The sequence below is a fragment of the Odontesthes bonariensis genome, chromosome 22 (assembly GCF_027942865.1).
Source record: "Odontesthes bonariensis isolate fOdoBon6 chromosome 22, fOdoBon6.hap1, whole genome shotgun sequence".
In the NCBI taxonomy this organism is placed as follows: Eukaryota; Metazoa; Chordata; class Actinopteri; order Atheriniformes; family Atherinopsidae; genus Odontesthes; species Odontesthes bonariensis.
The window spans coordinates 8248677-8268860 of record NC_134527.1 but is presented as its reverse complement, the minus strand read 5'-3'; the positions used below and the strand labels follow the sequence as shown (position 1 = coordinate 8268860).

Here is a 20184-nt window from a genome sequence, read left to right as displayed (position 1 = left end):
GCTCACAAATAAACAATAATGTATTTGAGATCTGGGCAAGAATTACATTGTGGGAATGACACTAGCTCATTTTGCTTATGCTGGTGTTTTATAGGTGTCATGTTTGCCTAAGTCATACATTTACTGTGTTGATGCTAACAAATAGCACAGATAGCATAAAGCAAGAAGTTCATCTGAGTCTTTTAGTAGGTATGCCTTAAAGTAAAAGTTTTCAGAATTATGCTATCAGTCCCTCACATCGTAGAGGAATTTTGGCTCACTCTTCTTTACGTTGCTTCAGTCACTTGAAGTTTGCAGGCGTTTGTTTATGCACAGCTCTCTTGAGGTCCTGCCAATCAGATTGAAGTCCTTTACTGGGTCATTGCATCAACACCTTAGTTATTTTCTTTTTCAGTTGTAATCTGACCCAAGTTCAGCCAACCTTTAACTGCCAGATGGATGGCCTCCCATTTGGAGGAGTTCAGGATCCACTCAATGACCACAAGGTACCCGGGGCCTGTGGCTGCAGGACCTTTTGGTTTTGGTTTTGGCCAAACGTGTGTAACTGTTCACTATGATCAAACATCTCTTCTTCCGTCTCTTCTGTTAAAGGACATTGTTCATGACGTCTTATGGTACTGGGGGTCTGGAATGTCCAAACATTTGAAATCCCTGTTTATCATCAGGACCGAACCATGCTCTAAATGAAGATGGCCACGTTAACTGCCATGTCTGGCTCTGAATTTTTTTTCTTTCTTTAAACCGGTCACAATGGTTTGATCTGAAAAATGCAGAACCTTTATCTGGGGGGATCGCTCCCGACAGCAGTGAGAAGCTTTCAATCCCAAATATAGAAAAACACCTGCCCTCTTTCTACCAAATCATTGTTCATTTTGAGGTGAACAGGGATTTCACAAGTGTGGATGTTTTCCTCTCTGCGCTGTTTGTTCAGATTCAACTTTGCAAACCTAAGCTGCGCTGTCATGTTATTTTTAAAGAGACAGAGCTTTCATCTGGCAACCCTCCCTTGTCCAGATTTCTTTTCAAATTGTACGGTCTTAAACTTTAACAGTAAGACACTAACTGAGCCCTGTAGAGTCTGAGCTCTTGTGTTTTTGACAGCTGATCTGAGCATTACTCAGTCTGAGCTTGGACAATCTTTCTGGGACTCCTAGGAAGACTTGCAACCTGAATATTTTCCACTTATGCATGATCTTCCGGGTTTGAAAATTTGAAAATGGTCCTATTACTCTTCCCAGACTGTTGAGCAGCAACAATTGCTTGTCCAAGATCATTCTTGTGAAGGATTGCCATCTTTCCCTGCTTGACATTGTGTTAACACACCTGAATGCTGCAGAACGGCAAACAGTGAAAACTTCTGCTTTTATAGATGTGGCCACACCTTCTGATGATCAGTCAATCAGGTGCATTTGATTGGCAGCACCTGGCTGCAACTGCCTCTCATGGTTCCTGTTTAAGTAGTCAAGGTGCACTCCATTTTTCACATGCTACTTAGTTTTTGTAAAATCACACTCAATCGACAGAATTTCCGTGTCTTATTAGGTAAACTTTAGAAATGAAAGAGGGCATGCTTTCTTATGCTTTCTTATTCACATTGCAGAGATATCCCCCTGAAAAAAAAACCCAAACCTCTTGAGAAAAACATTTGCCATAGGACAAAATTCAACAGCGACCCTTTTGAAACCTTATTGGATATTTACATGCTGACCGTGTTTATGGAGAACCTGCTGGCCCACTCCCTGATGAGTCAGTAAAGCTTGTGAGAATCAGCAGCTGGAGGCCCTGTGCGTAATGTGTTTTACATTAAGTCACAAGACTTCATCAATTTGCTCATAAAAAAGAACAGTCATGGCAAAACGTTTAATCTAGGAGCAGGAAATGACCGTCAGACAAAGGTTTTTGTCTTTCATTTTACCTCTAGGAGGTAAGGTTCCTGATTGCTAATTGTGCTTTTTATCATTGCCATTATTTTTCTTTTTTTTTTCTGGGGTCGTGGAGGTCTCATTGAGAGTGCAGCAGAATAAACCTTTTATCTGAATATGCATACTGGATCTTCGAAACCTCGTTACTCATTACAACTTGATATTTCTTGTGCCTCAAATTGTTATTTGATCCCAACAGTAAGCTGCAAAATGTTCAACGAAAAAGAAAAGAAAATATAAGATGGAGACCAGGAAAGTATAACATACTGATCAAGATATGTCATTAACTTAAATTTGAGCAGAGACAAGCCAAGAAATGAAGACCGCTGTGTCTCCAGTCTTTTAGTATTGATTGCAATTAGTAAATTTTACACTGAGGGTAAGAAGAACTTCAGCTCAGACTACACATTTCTTTTTTCCTCTTTTCAAATGTCTTTATTACTCTGCTGTTTCGTCCATGAACCTTCCCAAGTGCAATAAGTGTTTTACCATGTGGATGCAATGATATTTATCACCACAGGAGGGATCAGAGAGGTGGTCTGCAGCAGAAAGAAAGGTCTGTGCCATGCAGAACGTTATACAGTCAACTTCTGTGTGCAAAGCTGAGAAACATTCTGTAAGGGTCCCACTTATTTGAGCTGGTTTTTACATCATCGTCAACATGTCTGAGTTTGCTTGTCAGTTGGTAAGTGTGCCTGTGCAAGCTTTATAGAGGAGATGTGCTTGTGTGCATGTGTGTGTTTTGGGGTTGCACAGTGTAAACTGTTTAAAGAAGATAGCATGGAGTTTGGCCTTGGACTGGTCATCCCTCATCTGCTCGATCTAAACTGTGGCTCAGACTCTTCCTCTCCCACTTCCTCCTGTGTCGCCTCACTCTTCAACTCCTACATTTTCTACGTCTGGACCATATTTGAGGCTGCGTTTCCTTTCCTTTCCAGAATGTAATACTTTTTTTTTGTTTTCCGAGGCAGCTTAATGTCGTTCCTTTATATGTCACCAAGTGACTTTCATCGTCACCATCGGTCACTTAATCGTACACATTAAAACACAGGACAGTTGATCAAAATAAATCAAATATAATTCATTTTGATTTCGGTGAATACCCTGAAATAATGAGGTACTCACATCACGTGTACAAGTGTGTTTAACTATGCATGCAGGTCGAGAGATTTAGCATTTTGTTGTTGTTTGCTTGATTATTTGGGATGTTATCAAAGGATATAATAGCCGCTTTCGGACAGACTGTTCTAAGAAAGTAGTTATCAGAACTACCCTCCTCGAATTTCGTTCTGATAACTATCCTTCCCCAGCGGAACTGTTTCAGTCTGCATTCGCACATGAGTCGGGACCTGATAGGGACTGATGCGCTGCGCACAGCCGTCTGCTTCTGTGACGTGTTAGCCGTTGGCGCTACATTCAAACACAAAACAAAACGGTAAAAGTAAGGAGAGTAGAAAAAACACCACCAAGAAGCTAATATGGAGAGCGTGTTTATGGTCTGCATGATGGTGATATTAATCATGGACAATCACATCAGGCGTCTAATATCGAGGCTGGAAAAGCTCACAGAGAGAGTCAGGAGACGATACTTTTTCATTTCAAGGAAGAAAGGAGAGCAGAGCGCTGCAGACAAATGAGACCAGTGTAAGTTTAACTTATTAAACACCCGCCGGTTGTGTCTGTGTCTATGAGGAAACATTTCAGCCGTGATAGCATGACATGGGGCGTAGCTACCGACCACCACACACCTCCGTTAGATTCGTTCTATAAGAACTGTGAAAAGACCCGACCTCGGAGAAGGAGCTGAAATGGTTATAGGAACTCGGGGAGAAAGCCCCGAGTTCCTGTATGTCCGAACACGGGAGAAAACGGCCCCGCGGATTAAAAGGTTATTAGAACTGCCAAAGATTCCTACAGTCCGAAAGCGGCTATAAATCTTCTTACTTTGGTTGCATCTACACCAGACTTAGTAGTCAGAGGATAGTTTTCTCCATACATAAACTGTAGGTTTCTCTACCCCATAAAAAGTCAGCACTGTAAGGTAGAAATGTGAACCAAAGCCCTGTGAGAGTTTTCTTTCTTTATTCCTCCATGACTGAATCCATAGGAACTCAGGTTTTCTAATTAAGTCGACTGAAAGTGCTTTGAGATTTAGTTGAAACACGTGATGCACAAGTGAGGCTGTTATCTGAAATCCAGCATCCAGAAAGTTCCCACAGATTCCTCCTATTCTTTTGGCTCAAACACCTCTTTTTCATGCTCGTTTTTTTTTCTTTATTTGTCCTTTCTTTCCTTGCTTTCCACCAGCTTCTAGTTTCTTTTCTTATCTGTTGCAGTTGCAGGCAGTTCCTTCTCCTGTCACCACTGGCACTGTCCTTCACATGTTTTTGTATTGCATTGGCAGCTGCAGATACTGGGAAGTACCACTCATTCACAGTGAATTAGGCGATCATCCCTTCTCCAAACAAAGGGTTTATCTGAATGGACGCTCTAACTGTCCTGCCAACTTTGCAATAGCAGCTTGGAGTTTGGCAGCTGCACATTATTACTGTTAAGAATCACTTCCTGTTTTTTTTTTTGTTTTTTTTTACAATAATCTCCTTTGGATCAGAACATCTTTGAAGCCCAGTTTCAGCATTAGAGAGAAGGGTGGAATGTTTCGGAATGTTTTTCGGGATGAAAGCAGCTCAGCTGGCTCAGCAACTGTCTTGCTGACACTAAAATAAACAAAATTCATCTCAGTCAAATGATGAGCTTTTGACTGTGGGGGCATTTAGTAGGTCAGTGAACCATGATGGGAACAACGGAAAGTGCCTATATTGACGTTGTGATGAAGATGTGACATCCCCCTCGCTCAGCAACCACACAGGGGAAGTTACTGCACTGGCTCTCATTGGTCCATTCAGGGAGCAACAGGAAGTAAGGAGACATATATCAGTCAGCTGGAGGCAAGCACTCCAAAACTGTGGAACAATAAACAGCAAAGTGCACACACACACACACACACACACACACACACACACACACACACACAGCATTCTTTCCTACCAAAATATTTGCCTGTCTTCGCAAAGACAGCTACTTGATTCATAAAAGAAGTAAGTCAGGGTACATGAGCACGTTAAGGACTGAGTGGGGCTTCTTTTAGGGCAATATTCTGTCCCAAATACAAATCATTACTGGAGCAGTTCGAGAAGAAAAAACATTAAAACACAAATCATCCAAGAACCAGCGTGCTTGATGCTGGATAAACTACAAAATCTCGCCCTGCTTAGGCCGGGTATCAGGCGTCCAGTCCTCTGTGTTGCCAGAGGCTGGTGGTGGGGAAGAGTTAGAGCATGCCAGGAAGCACAACAATAAAACAAGGGACTGAGATAAGAAAACCAACAAAACACTATCTCTGGGCACCTTCTTGTTGGCCAGAAGGAAGAGCGCACTACATTGTCTGGCAATCCCAATACAGAGTGTCAGTAAGATACGAGCTAATTGTAGCTTGTTGAACTGTTCACCTAAATATTACTCTGTAACACAAAAAGCAGACATCTTTGAAATAAAATCAAAGTTATTTTTCCTTGACATTGTGTTGGCAATTATATTTGAGAGATAGAATTTTGCTGCTGTTCTCTGTGGGTTTTACTGCTTTCATGCCACATATTTCTACAAAATGATCCATTAAAGTAGAACATTTGAATTCACTTGATTATCACTTAAAACCATCTATGTACCACTTGCTGTCTTATTGCTGACTGAAATGATTTGTCACAAAATGTGGGTGGTAAACTAATGTTCTCTAGCAAATCTTTCAAGTCCAGAAACTACACAGACCATATAAATTTGTGTTGTTAACTAATGTACTTTTCTCACTTGCTAAACTGCACAGCAATGCAAAAACAGTCCCAGTCAAACTGGACTGGGAAGAAACGTGTTCCTCTTACAAAAATAAACACACGGTCACATTAGGATTTAAGACAGTCAAGGCTGCCCTGAATGTGTGAACAGGCTCAAGGTCCATATAGTACTGGGTCTGTCTGCCTGTCTGTGACCCTGTGTGCTCCCTGTCCTGGCTTTCCTGATGTCATGGAAACAGAAACACAAGTGGATAACAGAAAGGAACAACCACGGCAAGACTAAACACACTGGTATCATTTATGCATTTCAGCACATTTCTCAAAAACAAAAGCACGCACAAATGAATTCAGACATTTCTGATGTTTTTATTGTTGGAGTATCAACACTACGACTGGGTGGACATTCATTGGTATTGGCTTCTAAAGTATAGATAGTATGGAAATCACATTTACTTTTGTGTCACAATTACCTTCTTAAAACATGGATGATGAGCATTTTTGTTAGATTTGAAAGCAATGTTTTTACTTTGTAAAGAAAGATTTTCAGACCCTATTTGATATTAAAACAATTGGAACTCTGAACTGCAGCACACAGTAACTGCGTCATACAACTTCAGTTGAAGGCCACAGTATACACTAGAAGCACCGTTGAGACAAAATAAGAAGCATAAGTGAGTAGAACACTGAAGATGTGCTAATCTGGACAGATAATGTGGTAAAACTCTTCTTTGGAGAGAGAACGCTGGTCATCCGTGGGAAGTGGGACAGTTCTGGAACTTCACAGAAAATAACAATAGTTGAAAGTGTTGTGTTGTTATTCTAACATTGCCATAAAACTTTATTAGTGTAAGCAGATAGTAGGATGTATTAGAAACACACAGCTCAAGAGGTAACTTAAAACCACCTGTTGTTTTTGCTTAGATGGAATGGTATCATTTCATCTCTCCCCTTGCTGATTTGTGACGCCACTGTTGGGTGTAATTACGTGTGAACACTGCTGGATGTGTTTGGAAGTGAAACAATCTTGGAACTTTCAACCAGAGAGGATGACTGCTTTTCAGACTAGTATTAAGTTACAGTTTAGTAAAGAGTAATGAAAGGCACTGCACACACAGATGTCTTGTTGTGGGTAACAAACAGGTTAATAACAGTTATAATGTCTACAGGAAATTCATTCATTAGGCGCACAATCCAGATTACATAAAAATCATAAACACAACCCTACAGTACATTTGAATATGAGTTCAATTCACAGACAAACACTTCTCCCTTTGGTGATTAACTTTGAATAATGTATTTTATATAATATATACATACTGTACACATACACATACAATGGTATACAAAGACACACTGGTAAACAAACTATAGAAAGTTTAGTTGGTTTGCTATAATAACCTGAATCAATACTTTGTCAGAGAAATGGTTACAGTGAATGTCAAACATGGAGGCAGGATCCAAAGACATACATGGACACGGTTTGCTCATTTAAACAAAGAGCGACAACTGGTCAACAGATGTGAAAGTTTTTAGAAAAAAAAAAAGTATCATTTCATGGAAGATTGTTTCCCTATAACTTCAAAATCTCGCACTTTTAATTTTTTACAGTGTAAAGGCATAGTCAGAGATTAAAAAGCACCAAAACAGTCTGGAAAGTTTAGATTGGTGGATAAGCAATATGCAACTGTTAACAGCGCAGTGCTTCATGTGCAGCAGAAAGGAAAACAGAGTGAAAAGGAGAAGACAAAAGGCGGCTAAACTCCAGAGTCCTCATCACAGATAAAACGGCATGTGTTGCCTGATAATCTGGATAACACTTTTGGCAACTTAAACAGGTCGCCTTTATGTTACCAATGCACCTTAACAAACCTCTTGCTTCCTGGAAAACATTTGGCTGATTTTTGGCAGGGATTCTTAGCTGTCAGCTGTGGAGCTGTCACCTGTTTTGATTACCCCGTAAAGACCAGGGGCACACTCCAGACATGGGCACAGGCCTTAGCATATGTTGCAAGTCAAAAGAAAACCTTCAGGGGGGCAATTTTTCTGGTTGTATGCAGCACAGCCCCTCATCCACAAACACAGAAAGTTAGTCACAGAGGTGGAACTGGGTGATTAAGTTACACCATTAGTCAGCTAAGTGTTCGAGGTCTTCCACTGGCTGTTGTTCTGGCAAAAGGTTTTGGTGCAACAGCTCCCTCGCCCCTACATGAAAGTGAGGTGTCATGAACATTTTTGGTTGTTGCCTGTATATGTACCACAGTCTAAATTCAAAAGAGTTTAGTGAGCATTTTACCAAGTAGTCTCCTGGTGCTTGGGAAAGAAGTTGCTCAGGGAGTCAGTCACACCAAATTCAAATAGAAAGCGTTGAGGCTACAGCAGACCGAATAAAGTTGCACTGTATTCAAACAAAATCTGGCCATGCGGCACCTTCCCGCCAGGTTGTACAGACTTTTATTTGTGCTCTAGAACATATCTGCAGTAAAATGATGGGAAAACAGTCTTACTAATCTGAGTGATTGCTTTGTTGTTACAGTTGCAGTCCTTTTTTTGAGTCAGTTCTGAGTTCATTCCACCAGAGTCGTTTTCCTTTCAGCCTTTCTCTAATCGAAGGTTGCTATTGGCCAAACTGTTGAGCACTGAGAGCATGACACCGATCTCACACTTTTATATACAAGTATGAGATACATACCGCATAGTAATTTTCTAATGATGTAAAAAAAAAAAAAAAAAGAAGATTTTCATGGGCTGATTATATTCGAAGCAGTGGTCATTGTGCGAGTGTCACTTATATCAACCCTTAAGGCTCGCTGGACTTTCGTTATCATCCTACACAAAGAGGAAATGCTACAAAGAATGTGTCACTTCTACATATAAATAACCATATAAATTTCCTCTTATCATTTTACTTTTAAGCAGTGTTTGACGCTTTAGTAGCATTTGCAATAACTGCACCTCCTTGGGTTTTTGAAGATTTGTACAGATGCTTTCCATCCGATTCAGAACACAAAGGTTTCAACAAAATGACTCCAAATCCTCCTGTGCTGCAGGTGTCACAACATTAATTTTAGTGTGTGCCTTCATTTGCAAGGTTATGAATGGCGGCCATAAACTTGGTATGACTGTGTACAGACAGACAAGACAAAGCAGCACGTTTTTTTCTTTTTTAACATTGTGAATTATTTTCATGCTCCATACACCAACTGGAAAGTGAGCAAAGGGATCACTGATCATGATGACAAAGCGATCGGAGAAAAATAATTAAAAATTTTCGAAGCAGTGCATTCCACAGCACAAATAAAAGCACTTATACCTGAGTAATTTTATATTACATGCAGTGGTGTATGCCGACAATCGGGTTGTGTATATCCAGAACTTCCCAATAAGGACAATTACTAAGGAAACCACATGCGACCTTGTTTGAAAGGTTCATGCTAGTCTCAATATGATGTACAACATTTTATCATCATGCTGATTTTAAGCTGGCACAAAATCACGAGTTTAAGGCAGGTCAAGGAGTGCTTGTAGATATACAATAACATCCTTCACCACTGCAGTATATCAATTCTGACTCATTTTTCATGGTCGCTCAGAGTGAGTAATCCTGTGACAGTTAACTGAAATATACTGTTTTTATCGGTATTATTTTTTTTGTAAGAGTTCTCTACCAAAAGTTCTTATTGTTGGGATATGGTAAACAACAGAATTATCATACCCTTAAACACTTCATATGGGGACACTATAAAACATAATATATTGTCCTGATATATCTGAAATACTTCAAATCAACAACACTGATACAACAACTTAAGGGGTTTTCTACAGTCAGGCACACCAAAGCAATATTCAGTTGTTGTTTTTTTTTTTTGTTTTTTTAAAGTGGGGTTGTGTGAATTACTATGCCATTAGTTGTAATTTTGTCAGTGTATCGACTACACAGCTGTCAAAGAGCACTCAATTTGAAGAAGCAGGGAGGATTTCTGGCAGGCTAGTCTATCTAACAGCAAATAAAAAAGAAGGAGAGAAAGGAGAGGAGCGAATTTTCACCATCGAAGATAACAAACTTTTAGAGGTTTGACCGAAGACTATATTGTTGTTTTTTTTTCTCCCATTGGTTAACTTTTACATAAGATTGTTGTTTTCTGTGGTGCCTTCTTTGGTTCTTTTGTCAACCATAGAACATCCAGATTCCCAAGTAGTTGGAGACACTATTAATGGCTATGCATTACCAGTTCAGTACAGACATTCTATGGTTGAGAAAATGTTGGAGAAATAAGTTTACAAGGTTTGACTTGTTGTCTATGGTGAAACAACTTACACCTTTATTTTTTAACTTCCTGCTTTCATTCGCTAGCTTGGCAAGCCCATTAAAATTTCTGCTTCTCCGAACTAAAAATGCAACCATTGCTGTCTACTGCAGCGAAGACACTGGCTCCTTTTAAGTTCTCTAACAAAACCCACCTAAAAACAACAGAGTGTCCTTTTAATAGGCTGTGGCATTTTAGCCCATGAGTCCCCAAAAGCATAGTCATAGAGTCATGGATGAAATAAATCTGAGCACAGCTTTCTTTTAAATCTGACATAATTTTGTACCATCGACCAACTGCAAACAATTTGGGTCTTGAGTCCTATCAGCTGTGGAATGCTTATTGCACTGCTGGGCCTAAGGAGAGGCTGACACAGCTGCTAGCACAGCTGTAGACTCCTAGTCATGCTAGTAGTTTGCTTGAGTGCTAAGGTCCTAGTTTACACTGATCCTTCAAACTCTCAATTTGATTTAAAGTCACCCAGTGATAAAGTTGAATTACCCGACATGTGCTGTGTAACACTGTCTTTAGTTCACTTCTGGTTAGCTGGTGGAAAAAGTTTTGCGCAGGTTTTGATGGATTAGTCATCATATCATTCAAAATTGGAATATTGCATTCATTTTCTTTCTGAAAAATGGAATACCCCCATCTCCAGGAACATATGCCAGTGTTGTTTTTTGTTTTATACTTTTACTTCATTTCATTAACTTTCAGAGTCCTTCCCTCAAACCAACAAAAGGCTGTTTTATATTAACACTGGCCAAACCTTTACACTCACTACCTTTCCTTCTTTTTGCTCAGCTTTGTGGACAAGGCAAAGCTGAGCACACTTCAGCTGAACACATTTCATGCTGTAATGTCAAGGCTGTTAATACTCAAAAGGTATGACCTTGTCTCTCCATAGTGCTGCAATGGAGCACTCCTCTCTTTAGTGGATCCCTGGAACAACTTGATTTTAAGTCCTTAGAAGGAATAACAACCCAGGATTTATTGTAATTCCTGGACCTTTGGGTTTGATGACAGAAAAAAAAACAGTTTGGGAGAATGCAGAGGCACTAAAAGAAAAGAGGTTGATCAGAAGAAGAATGCATTTCCAGAGTAGTTAAGCAGTTAGGCTGTAAGATCTCTATAATACTGTAGTAATAGTGTCAACTCCATATTGACTATAACAGTATTACAGTGGGTATTTTTTTTTCTTCTTTTTTTTTCTCGGGCTAGTAACAAAACATATTTTTACAGAAACATTGATGGGATAGATACGTGACTTGGAATTGTACTTGAGGTTTTTACAAAGCAAGGGGGTAGATCCAAAAGCTCACAAGAAAACTTGCCTTGAATTGCAATTGAAAGACAATTCTCAATTCAAAGTTCCTGTAAAAAAAAAAAAATATTCAGTTACACATAATGTGCATAGAATGGAAAGCTTGGCTCTGAAATTCCAAAGATTTAAAGTTGTTCCGGCCAAATCTAAATGAAAAAGAAAGAAAGCAAATTGTACAAAATTTGCGATTTGACCCAAAATAAAGAAAACAATACAGGTGAGTAAATGAAAGGAAGTGAATTAAATGCAAAAGGTGGTGTCCTGTTGCATTTCTGTGCCAAAAACACACATGCATGATGATATTATGACATTTGTGTTCATGATGTGGATCAAGGAGCAAAAGTTGAAAAGTCAGCTGAACTAGAGTGGAGAAAGAGAATGGGTTATACTGGCATCACCTTCATTTCACAGATCACTTTTAAATAGTTCATATCATCTCTGCCTGCAAAAACACAAATAGAAAACCAATAAACTAAACAAAAATACTAACAGCCTATCAGAGTCCTTGAAGATCTGACTCTTCTTCTCTGTCAAAAGAAGAACAAATGAAGTCTTTTTCATCTTTCATCATAGTTGCCATCTTCTTCTACTCTGATCACCATCCTGCTCATTATCAGCTCCATTCGCCTTCATCTCAAATATGCTCCACAGTCTGTAGTCCATGTCATATTCTCAGTTCCTTTTGACCTTAATACCTTCATTTTTACATACTTTCAGTCAGTATCTCAAAAACTCCAACCTTCTTCTTCTTGGTTTTTTTTGGTTAATTTATACCACCGAGTGTTCGTTGTGATGGTGGTGGTGGTGGTGCATGCCGCTACCACTCAGTACCGTGTGGTTGATGGAAGACGCAGAGCGGTCGGATCCCTCTGCCACCGTCCCGTTGACGTTCTCCTGCCGTTGGCAACACAGGATCTGCCTGAATGTGGCGCTCATCTCCTTGTCACGGTAGGAGTAGATGATGGGATTCATGGCCGAGTTGAACTCAGCGAGAAGCAGGAAGAACTTTTCATAGGTGAGGACATTGCAACTGGTACAGAAGACATCAAGGAGCAGGATGACCAAGCCGGGAGTCCAGCAGATGATGAAGGCTCCTGAGAGACAAAAGCCACATATCACATATTAAATACCCTGAGTAAACATTAAGTCCTTATCATTAGAGGAAATGTTAGTTTTGGATGAATGATGAGTCCACAGGAAAGCTTATTGCTAACACTCTACCAACCGTCAACTACTGGCACATTAACCCACTCTGCTTCACTGTCCGACACCATATAAATTTCAAATAAACGTATTTTGTAATTTGATTTTTTTTTTTTTTTAATAATCCACAATACATCATAAAATAAATCCTGTTTTTTTTTGTAGCCGCTTTTATTCTAAGAGTTTAACAAATCTATGTTTGACAGGTGAGTTACATAAATGAAAACTGCAAAAACAGTTTTAAGTCTGAGTGAAGAATGGTTTCCTGTGTTGATTACTGAACTTGATGAGACATCTGGACAGTGAGTCGACTGATTAAGATGTAATGTGAGTCTAACTTTCTTAAATTTCACCTTGCATCCAAACCTTGCAGCTTTGACTGTCATGACTCATGAGCTAGATTTTAAAACTGATTACGTAGCTGAAGTGTTTGCTGAGTCACAGTTGTTGTATCATAAGTCACTTGGTAAGAAAAGTTTTACTACGGCTGACTCAACTCTGGGTCGTCCGAGTGTCACGTAAAAAAATTCCAGCCTGATTATCTGGATGAGTCACATTTTTTGGTCTTTAAGGGAAGCTCGTGGCCACCTCCACTTTCAGTCTTATATTATATTAACATGAACATTAGGTTGATGTGACGACCTAGGTATTACATCATCATTCATTTCCTTTACAACCCACTTCAACAAAAACACGCCAAATAACAGAGCCAAGTGGGTCGAACAAGAAATGCATCCCGCATTAAAACCACTTAGGGATGATGAAACAAAAAGGTGAAACCACACTGCCTTTAAATCCAATACAGCCATTATCACCATCACTTAGCAACCACATTATCATTAGTCTACGAAACAAAGCACCCATGTTACTCTATGACCACATCCATCCATCTATTTTCTATGCCCCGGGACTGGAGTCTATCCCTGCTGTCATTGGGCGAGAGGCAGGGTCCACCCTGGACAGATTGCCAGTCCATTAGAGGGCCAAATAAACACAAACGAGAGAAACAACTATCCACACTAACCCCCACTCCTAGAGGGTCAATTTAGAGTCACCAATAAACCTAAAATGCATGTTTTTGGATGGTGGGAGGAAGCCGGAGAACGACTACATCCAAAACATTTCAAATGACATGAGGTGAGGGCAAAGCGCTTTAATTGCAAAGTGCTTTTAAATTGTGGGTGCATCTAAGAATGGACCCCAGAAATGAAACGTATCACTAAAAGGTAGGGAAGTAAGGATTAACCGATACGTATTGGACTGTGGTTTTTGACATAAAAAATGTTATTACATCAGTACATGGACTCCTTGATCAAATACAATGCCTCGTAAACTGGCAGATTCTGCCATTAAAATCTATGTGAATAAGGTTTTAATTGATGTAAATCTATGATCATAGGTAAAAAAAAAAAGTTCATTCATGTACGTTCTGTGTACATTAATGTTAAGTGATCCCCCACCCATTCACCACACAATTATTTAATTAACAAAAATACTTTCCATTTTTGAGATTTTTTTTTTTTTTTTAAATTGTAAAAATCCTTCAATGCAATAACAGTGGAGGAAAATTGAGATAATGATGATGATGATGATCATTATCATTATTATTATTATTATTATATGCATCTTACTCTTTATCTTAAAATGGTTCCTTGATGAAGAGAACTGCTGGCTCTTCATAAAAAAGACTATTTAATCTGCATTTACAGCACATAGTTGGGGTTTATGATTGATGCAATTTATGTCAAACAATGGGGTTCAATGTGATTCGATACAATCTTATAGAAATCTTGAAATATGTTTAATTTGCACATGTACTTTCCACGCTAAATTAAAACAAGTCACAAGTCTGGTGTAGTTATTGCTGCAAATGTACATTGGCAATGCTGTGCAGACTTTAGTTCAAATTCTTTTCTTTTTCATGAAATATAAATGATTTGCAGGCGTAGGTTTGGATGTTGCATTAACCATGTCAGAGTTCAGTGTCCGACATGTTATGTTGGAAGGTGGGCATATAAGCTGTTGCTAATGATACATCTGACTGGCATCCAGTCGCCAGCTGACTGAAAACTTTGGTGAGCACGTGCTGATTCATCAATAGTGTACACCCACCCTTACAATTACTTGTACGTTTATGTGGAAAACTAGAACTGACTTATGTGGCATCTTTAACAAAAAAAACGTATTCAACCAGGTTACTAATGCAGAGCTGGGCTAGTTTATGGCACATTTAGTTCAGTCCAGGGGTCCGGAGATGGAGGTGATTAAATTTTTAACGTTAAAATTGGGTTTGATTTGTATTGGTTTATCTTTCCAACCCTAATACTTTTCTTTCTCAAGCTCATATAAAAGAATACATTACATCATATAATTTCTGATACAATGAAGTGTGCAAGCACAGTGTGGACACTGATTCATTACTCATGAATGTCAAGTTCAAGCATTGTGAACTCAATCAGAACACGCTATTTTGTCATGACTATAAGGCAACTTTAGGGCATAGGCTTCTTGAGGTGATAAAAGAAAAACGAGATGAGAAATTGGGCAAGCGGAGCTGAGAGAGACAGAACTGACGGGCAGGCCTGTTATCTGTTAGTGCTTTGCAGGCGGCAGCTGCAGCAAAGGCTTGATCTCACTTCCCAGCTATGCAAGCAGACCCTCCAGAGTTGGAATTCATTTCTCAAGCTATTCACAGCCCATCAGAGAAACTATCTGAACTATTTGCGAAACATCTTAAATCTGAACAGGACAAGACTCCATACAAAACACATTCAGAACTCCAACAGCCCAAAATTATGAATAAACCACTTAAACATGTTTTCCTACCTTGAACAACACTTCTAATTTGATGTGATTTCATATGCAGATAGAAACACCAACAAGTCAATCATACCCACCACTCTTCTTGTTTGAAAGCGGATAAAAGTATTAATAAGACTGTGTCTTCATTTTCCCACAAATTGAGGAAGGAAACAGTACTTTTGTGTAGTTATGACCTGAAAGGCTACACCCTCAGGTTCTTTCATTTCCTCTGTGAATTCAGCGGTATATGTTTATTGCCATTGCATGCTTCATAAGACTCTTTTAAATGTTCTGCACTATAACCAAGGTATGCATTGTTAGTGTCACAACAGGTTAACAAAGGTTTCTTTGATTTATTTATTCACTTATTCTACTTACTCATTTTTTAAATCAGAAAAAAAATCTCATGCCCTGGAGGCATAAGAAAATGTCGCACGCAGGGGAGAGAGACTGAAGAAGTGGAAAGTCACCACTAAAAAAGTATATATTTGGCTCTGAAGCAGGCATGGAAAATTTTGGAAATGTATGGAAATCCACCTCCATTACACCTCTAGTCCCCATTCCTTGAAAGAGTCAAAGTCTGTCTGATATGACATAATTTACTCCTAATTATGAGTTCCTAGATATGTGTTATGTTGCTTGCAAGTTATATGCAACCTCTGCATGTGCATGGCAAAATAAGCATAAACGAGGAAGATTGAGTTGCAGCAAGAACACCATATACTTATAAAAGGTGTATCTGTTTATCAATCTAATACGGAAACAACCCAAACTGGGAGTGTCTCGACATCCTCCCTCGTTGGGTAGACAGGAAGGTCTCCAGCTCTGCCTCTAACTGTGTTCTGCACTCTGCTGAATACAAAGCCGCACTGTGGGATGAGACACTGACACTACTGAGGAAGAGAGCAATAATGATGGCCCCTCAGTATATAACACGGATTGGGCTTCTTATAAGATGTTTGGTGCCTGGAGACTAGTGTTGCACCGATACCATTTTTTGGCCCCGATACCGATACCTGGCTGTGCAGTATCGGCCGATACCATACCGATACCACTCTGTTTGAAAAAAAAAATAAAAAATTATATATATATATATATATATATATATATATATATATATATATATATATATGAAGAGCTGCATACTACTTGGATGTAAAATGTTAAATCTTTATTAGTTTACAAGTTCATAAAACATTCGGGGTGGGGGGCTCCGATCTAATGGAAAGAGAGAAGGATTGGGAACGCAGGCTTCCTTGGTTGCGACACACACGACAGACTAACCCTTAACACAGCACACGGAATGAAACCCCACTACAAGTCAGGCTAGCTTCACTAGCTTTAAGGCACGCTTTAAACACAGCACACGGAATGAAAACCCACTACAAGTCAGGCTAGCTTCACTAGCTTTAAGGCACGCTTTAAACACAGCACACAGAGTCAACACACCACAAAACACGCGGCCAACCTGCAGCATATGGCGCCTGTTTAACCACAGACCCGTCACTGCTCCCCACGCAACCCCACCAATCAATACCACATAACAATAGGCCGACCTATACATAAACACTAAAACACGAAGTTAAAAGGAGAGGAATACTTAACTCGCCCACTTGGCGAGACCCTCCCCCGGGGTCTGAGCTTGTGCTGCCGTCCAACTCCCCGGGGTAACGGCTTTGCTGGACGGCGAAGACGGTAACTGGCTGTCGGCTGGTAGTGCGCTGTCACGACCGCACAGGGAGCGATGGCGGTCCAGCACTCTCTATCGTGGACCCTGTTTTGACTACAGGAGGCACCCAGCCTGCCCTCCTCACACTCGCGCTGCAAACTCCCCCTGGCTAGCTGTCTTCGTCGCCGGCAGCTCTAGATGACTGCGAACGGCACCCTCCCCAGCTGACAGAGTGCCGTGTCGCCAGACGTCTTGCTCCTCACACATAGAAAAAGCTGCCCCGGCATTGGTTAAGAGCGGCTATTGGCCCGCTCTCATTGGTTTGGAGCAGGCCAATAGCGATAGCTGCACAGTGATCACAACACAGTGTAGCGAGTGTCGTGAGACGTTCATGTGTCATACAAGTATCGGAAATGGTATCGGCGCCCTATTTGTTGGTACTCGCCGTTACCGATACCGCCATTTTAGTGCCGATCAGGGCCCCGCCCGATACTGGTATCGGTATCGGTGCAACACTACTGGAGACCAATTGAAAAACGAAATGATCTGTCACTTAGATCAATATTTGACAAGTGTTATTATAAATACAGCTTTCTTTGGGAAAGAATAGGTTTACAGTGATATTCAGTCTCAAATCTTCTAATAAAAAGGTAACCATTTTGGCTTTTGTGTCTGACTATTGAGTATCTCAATATTGAGCTCAACAATTCATTACTTTCTTAACCGTAATCCTATTTTTTTCTTTTTCTTACGTAAATAGACTTCCATAAATAAGTGAAACAGAAGGCTATGGGAACATTAATAAGAAAACAATGGAGAACAGACCATGGTTGTGAACCCTGCACTCCCACAGGCATACACTCACGCAGGACACACATGCTAGACTGAGAGTATACACTCAAGTCCAGATGCAAACACACAAAAACACTCCCGTACATAATTACACATGACAGAAAGAGAGATGGAAGAACATTTGAACGATATTGAGAAATCCTAAAACTCTCCATTCCATCGCTGCAACCTCTGTCTCACAGTAAACATTGCAAACATTTTTACAAAATCTGTTATATCTGTCAGACAAGGCTTTTCTCTGAAGGTTGGCATGTTATGTTTCTTCCATTTGTCATCATTAAGATGTTTATGAAATGATCTGTTACTGGCACGTTGTCTATTCTTTCCAGTGACAGCATGTAGGCACAAAAACACACAAATGAGATTGAACGGCTTAAAGGATAATGCTGCTGTTTTTAAAAAAAAAAAAGTCCTTTCTTTCTGTTTTGTTTGTTCGCTTGTTTCTTAAAGGTGGAGTGTTTTTCTGTGGCCTGAAATTACCTACAATTACGTTTGAGGAACGTGCGACCTATACTGGCCGTACGGGTAACTGCATGTGAACTATAAAGATTTCAAGGTTTTTTATTTTTCTTTTGTTTGCCAAGGTCTTTCTGCAATTGTTCCCACAAATGAGAAGATAAATGTTGCTACATGCAGATCCCTTTGAATGATAGTCCTGATTCATCATTGTGCCATTTTGTCAAGGCTGTACGGGCTTGCGAGACACATAAGGCATCTGCACCAATATTAGAGTCTGAGTTTTTACTTATGAGAAGTCAACAAGGTCCTCATGAGGAAATTGAATAAGTTGTGGCTGTAAACCATGTGACATGAGACTGAGACCAGTTGGCTGTTATTTGACATTTTTCTATTCCATTTTTACTTTTCGTTTTCTATTCACTCTGCTTCTTTTGCTATCATTTGGTTGGTTGGATTTTGGCATTAGACTACTTTGTTAGGTTCAGGCACTAAAATGACTTGGTTATATTTAGCATCCAAAACTAGTTGGTTAGAGAAATGCTGCGTGTACACCAAGAGCGACCTACGCTACCTGGTAGCGGAGGTAGCTGGAGAAGCTTCGCTTGAGAATTTGCTTTGGTAGCTTTGGTAGCTCGTGACGTCACATTTAGAATGTTAAATTTTTAAAGGCCCCGCGGCTGTGCAGCACCCCCGCGAAAAAAAACATGAGGAAAGAGAGGGCAGGGACACGAATAAACGTGTTGTTATATACAATTTGTTATACAAGATATCCATCATGTTACAAATTATGTAAAACTACATTAGGTACACCTGAGAAGAGCAGGAATAGCAGAGGCAGCTGTGAAAATAAACTAAATTCGAAATAAAATCCGAAATAAATCCGAAATAAAACTTAATTGCAGTGAGAAAGGTATGCGTGGGGTTACTACACTATTGTATTGAAGCACTCGACACGGCAATTGCAACAGTCTCAGGATTAAACGACTATTGTTTGGTTAGGAACTAAAGTTTACACGTCTGTTTCCGCGAACCCCGCGGATTGTCGGACCCCTACAATCTGTGGATTGTCATTGGTTTTCGCAGAAACGCGTCATAGCTCATTACCATAATGTTAGCTTGAGTTTAATCGCTTGAATCCGCTCTGGTAGCCCAGGTAGCTCACCCTCCATAGAGAAATAATGATTTCCGGCGCTCAGGTAGCGTAGATCGCTCTTGGTGTACACGCAGCATTAGAGTTAGGAAAGAGCCTTTGTTTGGATACACACACACACAATTAAAAGTGCTATATAAATAAAGTTTGATTTGATTTGAAAAACAAATTAATTTAGATTTTTATACAATTTTTAATTTATTTCTGTATATATGTACCCTCATTTATTTTCTTATTCTTTTGTAGATCTTTATTTTCTTATTTTTACCATGACAACCTGAGACAATGGAGAAGGAACAGTTCTGGCCATTTCTGTCTATCTTGTATGACATTATCAGACACAGACGGTCAAAAGTGACATCAATATTTCTCTAAGTAAAGTTAAAGTTTTAACCTACTGGCCTTTTGAGTCTTTGATCCTGAAGAGCTTTGTTTCACACTTCTGAGAGTCTCCACATTGTGTTGATGTATTCCATGTGTAGGAACACGCTTTACTCATTTAACAACTTCACATTCTGCTATCTTGTTTTCTTTTTTTAAGCATTACTATCATTTCTCACGTGTCATCACGTCGGCTTAGGTTTCCACTAATGGCAACTCTCCCTGACCCTTGAGAATGAATAAACACCCAATATTAAATTACTGCTCTCATTC

General features: G+C 39.7%; 1 protein-coding gene across 1 annotated transcript in view; it reads right to left on the bottom strand.

The window, feature by feature from the left end:
* Nucleotides 1-9453: 9453 nt before the first annotated feature.
* The window catches only part of lpar1 (lysophosphatidic acid receptor 1), a 41035-nt gene continuing 30304 nt past the window's right edge, over nt 9454-20184 (bottom strand). The window contains exon 3 of the mRNA XM_075455723.1: nt 9454-12489. Within this exon, the coding sequence (XP_075311838.1) occupies nt 12164-12489 (326 nt within the window). The 3' untranslated portion in view covers nt 9454-12163. The remainder of the gene's footprint in view (nt 12490-20184) is intronic.